The sequence below is a fragment of the Trachymyrmex cornetzi genome, unplaced genomic scaffold, assembly GCF_001594075.2.
Source record: "Trachymyrmex cornetzi isolate Tcor2-1 unplaced genomic scaffold, Tcor1.1 scaffold146, whole genome shotgun sequence".
Taxonomy (NCBI): Eukaryota; Metazoa; Arthropoda; class Insecta; order Hymenoptera; family Formicidae; genus Trachymyrmex; species Trachymyrmex cornetzi.
This window is the reverse complement of record NW_017296048.1, coordinates 4650-16098: the sequence shown is the minus strand read 5'-3', so window position 1 is coordinate 16098 and position 11449 is coordinate 4650. Positions and strand designations below refer to the sequence as shown.

Here is an 11449-nt window from a genome sequence, read left to right as displayed (position 1 = left end):
TACCAAACAATTAATGTCTGCATCTCAAGATAACTTTACAAAAATATTGTTGAATTCCTAGAGTATTTATATAAAAAAATTGAGATTTTTATCATTACTTTTCATATATTTATGTTAGAGAGTACAAATTTAAAAAATATTACTACTTATTTAAATAACTTTTGATCCAGATGGTCAATTGTTTCTATTTTTTTTGTATTATTATTAAATGAAATTTAGAGTAATCTGTAATTTTTTCAAGTAGTTCTAAACATATTGCATTTGCCTTACAACCTCCTTAAGGTGGATTTTTACTAATTTAAAATTTAAATAAATATTTCGGTGTAAATTTTTGTAAGGAAAAGATTGCAAAGATTGCAATCTTTCTAAAGCTTCATAATTTTTGCCTGGTTACCCCCCTCCCCCCCTAAAAATTATGCGTATGTATAACGAATATCATTATCTTAAAATAATAAAAGTTTTAAATAAATTTTAAGAAAAGTCATTTTTAAGTAATGTGTTTGCGATACAACTACCTAAAACTGAAAATTAAATTCAGTTCAATTTGCAGAATATGTATATATATTCACACTAGAATTTTTAAAGACAGCTTTATCATTTAATATCTTCATTTCGTAGTTATGTACTTACAGACTAAAAAAATACTTTATTAAATAGAATAAACATTATTCCGAAGAATAAACAAAACAAAGAGCAGTCTTGTAGAAATATGTACATTATATTACGAACATTAGTTATTAATAAGAATTTTTAAAGAAAGCTAATAAATAAAACGAATATGAAATTTGAATGAAATTTACTTGCCTGACTCAGAATTGTAATGGAATACACATGATTAATAATATCTGTTAGTGCTGTTAACGTGTTGATTTCTCTATAAAATCAATTCAGACAATTATAATTTTATATAATAACTTATTATTATTAAATGAAGTATATCTATATTTATAAAAAACAGCTCTCACTTTGGTTTTATTTTCCCCAAGTTCCCTAATATCTTCCGAAGTATGTTGTAGTTATTAGCATGCTTACTGACAACTGAATGAAAAATGTTTATAGAAGAACGAATAACCACAACATCTTCCCTTTCATTTTGTGTAAATCGATTCAAAAATAGAGCTGGCAGATATCCTGTAAGTATCCAATCAGCTTCACAACAAGCTAAAAATGGTAACAGATCGTGGTCAGGTTTTATGAACCATAAATCCTTTGCCTTGATCCACATGGAATAATCAGCATGATAGCATAATATGAAACCTCTGCAATATGTCCAGTGCTTCCACTCTGATGAAACTCTAGGGTTTTTTTAAAAAAGAATAAAAATACATAGTACATAGCAGTACATACATTAAAAAATGTTGCTTATATATCTTAACAGACAATTTGTTAAGGCGTGAATCACAAATATTAGGTGTACAAAAAAGTTCCGAGCTTTTTTTGTAAAATTCAATCTTTATTCAAAAAGAAACGAAAAAATATTAATCAGCGAAATATTCTCCGTTTGCATCAACGACCTTTTGCCATATTTCGGGTAGCTTGCAAATTCCTTGACGATAGAAACACACCGGCTTCGAAGCGATAAAGTCATCAATGAATTTTTGTATCTCTTCTAATCTCACGAAATGTGTATCAGCCAAATGATGCTGCAGTGACCGGAATAGGTAGTAATCGGAATGCGCCATATCTGGGCTATACGCCGCGTGCGGAAGAAGTTCCCAGCCTAACGCAAAGATATGGTCCTGAGTCGCTTTCGCAATATGTGGTCGAGCATTGTCATGAAGCATGATCACTTTACGACGTCCTTGGCCAGTAAATGGCCTCTTTTCTTCTAATGTATCGCTCAAATTGGTCAAATGTTGTTGGTAGCGGTCTGCCGCGATTGTTTCACCCGGTTGTAACAACTCGTAGTACAACACACCTTTCCAATCCCACCAGATACAGAGCAAAACCTTCTTGGCTTTGGCGTCGATGTCGAAGGTTGACCAGGATCAACCCATGATTTTCTACGTTTAGGGTTATCATAAAGAATCCACTTTTCATCGCCTATAATGATTTTGTACAGAAAATCTGTTTTCCGGAACTTTGAAAGCAAAGTGAGTGCAGTGTCATGCCGTCGATTTTTGTTTTCTTCGGACAATTAATGCGGAACCCATCTGCCTTCTTTCTGAACTTTTCCCATCGTATGTAATCGTACGGAAATGGCTTGCTGCGAAACGCCAAGCTGTTCTGCAAGCTCCTTTTCAGTTTGCGCAGAGTTTATATTGTTATTTCGGTTGTATGAAATCTAAAGCTCAGAACTTTTTTGTACATCTAATAGTTTCGATTACCCACAGAACCTCGCAGCAACATTGTTGTAACACGTTCAACATTACAACAATATTACTAGTACGTTTATACAGTGTTAATGCAATATTGCTGGCTTACTTTGTGCTGTATGGGTAAAGATCTTTTATATTTATAAAATAGTATTACGGTTCTATTTCAGGATTCTGAAGATGATCTCCTAACGTATCTTCGGCCAACCTTGCGCACTGATAATGTTTGAGCGTACATGACCATTTTAATATTTCTTGTTTGAAAGATTCAGTAAAGTCATTTTCCTTTAGGTGTTTTTTAATTAGTATCGTCCATAATGGCTTATCCAATAATTCTCTAAATTTTGCCTAAATTACGTAAATTTTATGTTTATTCATTATAATATGGTACGTTATCCTAGATAGCGCAGATAATCGTTACGAATTCAAAAAGGATTCACCTTTCTACATTTTTTCTATAATAATCTATTCGAAATAAATTCGAAAAAAATCGATTATCCGCAAGCAGTACGGCCGATAAATAGAATTAAGTAGCGAAATACAATTCTTATATATAAAAACCATATAGAGTAGGAAAGAAGCAAAATTATGAAACTTTTAACCCAATATATTCGAGTGAAATGAATTTTTGAATGCGAGTTTCCAAAACCAAGTTTCTATGATGAAAGTAAGCGTTTCGATATACATCAAGAAGTATATCGATCATATAACTTATTCTTAGGGCGGAAACGTGAAAAGTGAACATTTTTTGTATGTGTGTCCATATGTATATATATACATATATACGTACAAATTTTCACTTTTGAAGTTTCCACCCTAGGAAAATGGTTTCACGTTCCCGCTCTAGAGAGAAAGTTAGATAATGGGTATCCTGTCCTAAAAATCTGTAGCGTACTTCGTAGCATGATTCATACTTTCAGGATTGGTAGTCTTGTAATCGATAAAGGATTGAAATGGATTCAGATTTTCAGAAATATGCATTCGCGAACGTTAAAACGAATCCTTTTCAATCAGGAATGCATTTTTATTTGTTTATAAGAATTGCATGAAAAAAGCACATTTTTGTGCCTTCCTATCTAATAATAATACCAGCTTTTTTTGTGCATCGTGAATACTGTTTAATTCAAAATTCTGAATTGAAAATTCAATCCTTTAATACGAATGTATTCAAATGAATTTAATTGAATCCAACTGAATTTGTATTGAATCCAATTTAATCCAAAAAGAGATTTTCTTTATTTAAAACACGCATTAGGATACATAAAATTTCAATCCATTTTAATCCTTTCTTGTTTACTGGGAATGCATATCTGAACTCGACGTAAATGAGATATATTTTGTTAATAGATTTTTGTGTAATTCTAGTAAATATTAATTTCAGGGACATAATATTCTCGAGAGTTATGTAATTGTGTTTCTTTAGAGTACTTTCTAAAAACTATTTCAACTTTAGAGTGAGAGTGCGAATTCTTATAGACTATAACTTTTATATACCTAAAAAGAAGCAGAGAATTAGCGTTTTTAACTAAAAAATGGGACGTATGAACGCTTTTCATAATTAGGCATTTAAAAAAATTATTTTTTTCAATTTTCTGTGCTCTCTCTGCATGATATGTGTACACGTCTTAATATTTTTTAAACAATTAGTATCTTGAAGTTAATAGATACGCATATAACAAATTGTTTAACGTGCACAATACTAACAAAAACAGAATTATTTTTTTTAAATTTCTCATATTTAATTTCAAAATAAAACCAACAAATTGCCGTCTGATCCCTTAAGTAAGCAGTTTATTTTTACAAAATTATTTACCAGTTATCGATATAAAAGCATAATTTATGTTTAATATTTATTAAAGATAATCTACTGTTCATTATCCTAATATTAATTGAAAAAATTTGATATCCAAAAAATGCAATATTTAGAACATAAAAGCGTGACAATACTTTGTTCTTCCATTACTTATTTCTTTTTGCCTCATTTCATTTCAAATTGAGGTAATAAATAAACGTGATTGAATCATTTTATTAACATAATCATGCTACAATCCAAAATTGCTCAACAGTTATTGATATAAAAAGTAAAAACAATATGTTTTCGCACTTTTGCTAGTAACTGATGGCCGGTCTCGCGCTAACAAAACGCTGCGCGTGCTCTTATCGCGAGACACTACTATATCACTAAATACGTACTGATCGTTATACCTTAATATCGTCGATGAACTTAATTTCGTCTTTTGAAAACGGAAATATAGTGGACATATATTCGAACACTTTAATCATTGGATACCATACTACATAATTTGTCTCTTGTGATAAGAATTGCGTGAGGTTCCAAAATATAGATACGTCGAGCTGATGTTCCATCATCAAATGAAACGCATCATCAATGATTTTAGCACGATTGATGACACTAATTCCTTCATATTCTCCAGCTGTTGAATTTAAATAATTTGCAATTGCGTTCCAGCCTTTTAAATTATATTTGACACGATAATATCCTATTCATGGAAAAAAATGTTATCGTATGTATTATAAAGTTTTATCGTACTGTATTATGTGGATTTTATGGGTTCGATAATAAGAGAAATACTATTTTCATTTTTTTTCTTCTTTCTTATGTTAAGGGGATCCTGAAGTGTGAATCTGTTCTATCAATTTCTTTAAATAAGTACTTTTCTAACTGCCGTTACGGATTAGAAAATACGTCTCCATAATTAAAGTATAAACGATAATGTAGCCCAAATCGGTCGATCATACGCCATAAACGAAAAAATGTTAGGAAATTACAGTTTTGTTAGCGACTTTTAACATCGACTCGAAATAATATTCGCTTTATATACGTGTTTTATACTTCGTACCTATAAAACAATCTTGATTCGGACTAGAGATTACATGAACACTCAAAGTTGAGTACTTAGTATTAGGTTTAGGTACATAATACGAAAGATTAGTTAGTTAGAAAATTCCCAGATAGCTAAGTCTGTATAAAACAGATTTTTTAAATGTCTCCTACATACTATGCCAACAAAATATCAACAGAATTGTTATAAAATTAGATGTATATAATACAGTTGACGACTGCTGGAAGAAATGTAACAAAATCTGCAAGCAGGAGTAAATGGCAGAGACTGGAGAAAGAAACAGCAGATTTACGGTTTAATCTGACAGTGTATTATCTATAGAAACCAAGCAGGTCCTTTCGACGTCACCTAGAACTAGACTGTCAGAAGATCCTACTCTGACACAATTTGACAGCAGATTGTTGACAGAAACGCAGCAGATTCTGCTGACATCTGACGTGTCACAGCAGGATCTGCGTGGTTTTGGTGACAGTCTACGGTCATATACTGTCTACAGGATCTGCTCAGTTTCTGCGAACAATTTGCTTTCACTTAATAGGTCTGTTTTCTGTGGCTGAACTAGTGTACACTTTTGGAACTTAAAGTGAGAAAGATATACGTTTGATATTTGTTTAAAGCGAGAAAGAGAGTTCTAGAACAGTCTAGTGCAGGAACAGAAAACAGACCATATGTCGACAGGCGATGTTAACAAAACACAAGCTTTATGTGGACGCAGTTGGTGGTAGACTGCCGTCATTTTCTGCTCGAACCTGCTGACTGTCTGCTAGAAGACTGCAGACATTTTGCTATCTGGGTTTTTACGTATGTGTGTGTGACATTCATGTAGTAATATATAAAGATATATTGACGTGTCGTATTTTATCGATACAAGAGCGATCACATCGGAGTTCAGGCTTTATTTTAGGATCCCTTTAACCCTTTGTTAACAAAAATTCGAAGATTTGTTAAAAAAAATTCAACATTTTTCTATGGAAATAAATTTTTGCGAATTATTGCAATTCTATGTTTTTTAGGTTGCTGATTATAAAGCTGATGTTGGATTTAAAAAATTTGAAATAATAGATCCAACATGTCCTCCACATGCATCAATTTATCTGAATAAATATAAATCAAATTCACGATATAGAAGGATTTTAAACTGTAAACAGAAAGGTAAAGGCCTAAACTTTAACATCAGAACTTCCCAAAGCTGATGTAATAATACACTAATAATTGGTTTATGCATTAAGTATAACTTTATGAATATATGTACATATATATATACTGCCGTAAATACGTTTTAGGAGGAATTGGGGAGTTTCAACCTCTTCTTTCTTGAAAACTTTAAGCAACAGACAATTTTTAAGGTCATACGTATTCAGCACAACCTATTCGCTAAAGAACGACCTTTCATCACTATAATAGGCGCGAACTCGGGCCTTACCGCGCTGGATGAGGCGCGCCTTCACGCCTATTGTATTACACTATGCTACAAATTTCTCATACTTTTATTCCTATCCTGTCGCGCGCTTGCATTTGGCGGTATAGACTCGACGAATTTATCTATTTTCGTAAGTTAATAATCATCGCGGAAATCAATTGTTAACCATCGCGAAAATTGTAAAATGGTAGAGAACTTTTCTTCTCAGTTTAGTTTGTTTTGTCCCTAGGCGAAAGATTTATCGTTATTTTTCAAATATCCTGTATAAATGTGTGTATATGTATGTATAGGAAAGTAGAAAGGGAGATACTTTTGCAAATAATTATATACCATAAATTCTAAGCCTTTAAGACATATTTACCTGCTCGCTGTATGTTGACTATACAATCATATGCCCAATCAATTTGTTGTACATATAAAGTAACAGACGGTGAATCTGGTGTTAAACATGTTGTCAAATTTTCCATGAATGTTTCTGCGATCCGTAATTTATAATTTTTTAAATTTATAAGTATCCACCATCTTCCCTGACCGATTGGATTATACTTCTGCGACAATCTTCCCGTGTAAGAATCAGCTTCTGCTTGCTCGAAGGTTACAATTTGATAATGCCTGTACGTTATCCAAGTTAAGAACTTATTTGATGGTATATAACATTTAAATGCTTCTACAGGTTCTTGCATGGACCAGAAATCAAAAGAAACCATTGCGCTAAAAGTACTAAATTAAAAAATTTTTTGTCAATGACCAAAATAATGTGTTGTGTACAACGTAAATATGTACTCATTACTTAAGATTACATATTAACTTGTACATATAGATGGAATTCTGTAATATATTATATTTCAATTTTCTATTTCAGGTACATTACAAGTCCTATTATATATTACTATTGGTAATACAATTTGTAAAAATTCAGTTTAATTTCAACACTTTAAGTAGGTAATTTTATACAATAGTTTATTAAGGAATGACACAAAAAATTGTATAAAGTTATAACGAATTTAATGAATTAAACAGATGAAGGAAAATGAAGGATAGTTGAAAAACGAAAAAGTTACGAACATTATGTGATTACTGATTGAAAAGAAAGATATGTACCTATAAATGTGAAATCAAGAGATATTCAGAAAAATTGAACCATTACGAAAAGTTACGAACAACTTTATAAAATTACAATAACTGTTAAATTTATTATATAAGTATAATATACGACGAAATTATAGTTGACATATTTACTCACTATCTGTTTACATATGTACGAACATTCTTTCGAAACACTTTATCGGTAATTGCACTTTGGAGCATGCGTAAAGCAATTAGTGCTGTAATGGTACATATATATTAATCATTTACAAATTGAACCTTTTGAACAAAATTTGTTTATCTAAGTTTTTTTCTTTAATTTTTTAAATAATATTCGTATGTACAAATATTTAATAAAATTTTTATTTATTAACCTTTAACTATTCTTACCTTTTAAATAACGAGGAAAACTGAAAAGTGAATCAATTTCCAACAGGTTGGTGATTTGAGGATTCATGTCAAAGTAAGAACCCAAATGAAGAGATTCGTATTGATTCTGCACTATGAGGAAATCCATGATTGTAGAATCATTAAAGATCTAAAAGCAATGTTTCTTAATTACACAAAATGTAAATGTGAAAGTCTATCCTTATTGGGATGGTGTAGCATGTGCTGCTGCTTAATGTTGTGTGCACATGTATGCGCATGCTTGTTAAAATTATTTTACGAAGTTCATAATTCAGTTTAGAAATAAAAAATAAGTGTAATTCTTAAAATAAAACACCATACAATTTTAAAAGTTTAAACGATTTAAATTGAAAAATTTTTAACATTTAATTGAAAAGACTTTTACGACTCATTTTACATTGTTATTATCATTCCAGTTTAAATATTTTAATTTGTCTAAATATTTTATTGCTATAAGCATCTTCTTAAAAAAGAAAAAAATATACGCTTAGTGCATAAAAAAGATACCAAATATTACATTCCTTTTAATAAAAGACGGATACGAAATAAATGCAATTAGCCGAGTATTTCATAACACAAGACACATAAAATAATTGAAAGTGACTAAACTGGACAAATGGATTATAGTGAAGAAAAAATTTGGCGTGCCCGGGTCACATTAATTACACTTGTATAAATGTATTATCTCATCACAATATTCTTATTATAAATTAAAATATAAAAATAATATTTACATTTGTATATAAGTGTAATTTATATGTATGTATATGTATATATATATAGTGACTAGTTTGTGGGACATGAAAATATACTCACAAATAACAGACGTGATATAAACTATGGAGAAATAATATGTATAAATAATATTGATAATATTTAGATGTAGAAACATTATAGATAACGAATTTCCAAAATTAATAAGTAATTTTAATATATATCTCTTGTTTGTTGAATTATTGTTTTCATGTATTGTGTATGTCTGTAGAATATTGTATGTTATAACTTTTTTATTAATTCGTATTGTAAATAATTGCCGTACTATAAAGACACATTAGTCATAGAATATTTTTATCCAACCTGAGCACGGCAAATTTTCTTCACTACAATTTAGTCAACATTTTAGTCACTTTCAAACTATCTGTATGGCTTGCGTTATGAAATACTTAGCTAATTTATTTCGTATTCGTATTTTTTATGAAAAAGAATGTAATATTTGATACCTTTTCTATGCACTTGGCGTACAGTTTTCCTTCTTTTAAGAAATTTTTCGCATGTACTGTAAAAAAAGATAGTAAGTGTGTCAGACTTAAATGTTAAAGAATAAAAATGATAGATATACCAAATTAAATTAAATTTATTATATTACGATGTTAATAAATGTAAGAACCTTAACGATGGTTTCTTCTCCAAACAAAGTAGCAAGACCGTCGTGTAACCAGAATTGAGTCCACCAATTATAACTGAATACGTTACTAAACCATTGATATGCTATTTTGGATGCTATTAAACGTGCGACTTCTATTTGGTGCATAATTGAATCTGATTGTTCATCACATATGAGATTGGCTTCTCTAAAAATTATACCAATTGTTTTAACGTGTAAAAATTGTTATTTATTTTTTGGTTGATGAAACATTAATTTCTTTACAGATTTAAATTTAATTTGTTTATACTGATGCGTATAAAACGATTAATGTTTTTTTAAATTTTACGTAATATTTTAATGGTAAATTAGGACATTAAAAAATGATTATGCGTGTAGTTTTATTTTTTAAATTTATCTTAATTTGATACATGTAATATTTTTTAAAATATCATCTTTCTAATTAATTTATATATATATGTATATAGAATATTGAATTATGATTTTGGTGACTCTTAATAAAGCACAACAGGTCACATTTGATATACAAGGTGATTCGTATAAAGTGGCAGGCACAATTATCAATGAAATTTATAAAGACAAATGAAAAAATATTATATAAGTAGATTTTTAGCACGGAGAAACAGATTATATAGATAAAATCATTAATTTGTGCAAGTTTTGAAGTCGTTTCATGATTATCTCTACTTTTTCAATAAAAGTATGTTTCTTTATTAATTATTTGATTTTTTAAAATTATTTTAGATATAAATCTATTATGAGGAATTATTAAAATGTCAATAACACTTAAAATATTTTACACTTCATTCTAACGTATTTTGTTATGGAATAATGTAAAAAATACCTCTATATATTAATTTTTTCTGATACTTATGTTTCAATATTTTTATGCACTGCTGATAAAATAAAATTGAATTGTTTTTAGAAATAAATGCAATTGCAAATTCCATATCTACTTTAAAGTACAGATTGTATAAAATTAATAATATCTAGTGTAATAATAATTATTAACCCTCCCCGAACCAGGTGGAAAATCAACATTGTTCATGTATGGGTATATTTAAATATATATGTTACTTTTCATCATAAATATGCTATAATTTAGTTTAATAATTAGCGACAACGCACTCTCTATTTGCACGAAACCGGCAACAGGCGCGCGGTATTTTTTACGAAGTTATAGAAATTCATCTTGTGTGTGCGTGCTGGGGTCACACCCCACCTGATTCACGGATTAACAATTGTTTCGATAATTGATTTTTTTATAATTAACTGAAGATTTCTTACAAATTTCAAAAGTTTTAAATATTAAATTGATATAAATAATTTTTTCAATTAACAAATCATTATATATTTAGAAGTATGTATTACGTATGAAAGATGAGCCCCCATTTCGATGTGCCGTCTTGTGGAAAATTTGGAATTGCAACATGATCCATTTTTGGAATATTTATCCCACTGAATTCAGATTTGAAGTGCGATGTGATATCATTTATGATTCTTCGTGTAAACTCCAATCGGGGAGAATGCTCTACTGAATAACAGCCGCACCACAAAGTAACGTTTTCGTTAATTTTAAGGTCATAATAATCAGTCACAACTATCGCAATTTGTAAAGTAGACATTGGAGGAGTAATATGGAAGTTGGTGCGTAATGAATCACTATTACTTTCATAGGTCACTGACTTTGTCGGCATATTTGATAAAGCCGAATAATAGCGAGGATGTATTATTGAAATATTAAACGTGGCCTTGAAGTGCGGTTCATCCCAACAAGGGAACAATTGCCTCATTCCATTCGCTTGGATGTGTGGACCGAACAATAATCTACAACAATTTAATAAGTTATATTTGCTTTAAATAACATTAAATAATAATATACTTTTTACCATTTGATTTAATTTATATAACGACATCAAAAATTGTTATAAGAGAATGAATTTTGAGAAAATATGAGAAATAATTATATTAT

General features: G+C 29.8%; 1 protein-coding gene across 1 annotated transcript in view; it reads right to left on the bottom strand.

Moving 5' to 3' along the window:
- Window positions 1-2468: 2468 nt before the first annotated feature.
- The window catches only part of LOC108757517 (aminopeptidase N-like), a 10124-nt gene continuing 1143 nt past the window's right edge, over window positions 2469-11449 (bottom strand). Inside the window, exons 2-8 of the mRNA XM_018501958.1 lie at window positions 10849-11304; window positions 9481-9664; window positions 8076-8223; window positions 7843-7924; window positions 6961-7319; window positions 4521-4816; window positions 2469-2663 (exon numbers count right to left, since the gene is read on the bottom strand). Of these exons, the coding sequence (XP_018357460.1) occupies window positions 2469-2663; window positions 4521-4816; window positions 6961-7319; window positions 7843-7924; window positions 8076-8223; window positions 9481-9664; window positions 10849-11304 (1720 nt within the window). The remainder of the gene's footprint in view (window positions 2664-4520; window positions 4817-6960; window positions 7320-7842; window positions 7925-8075; window positions 8224-9480; window positions 9665-10848; window positions 11305-11449) is intronic.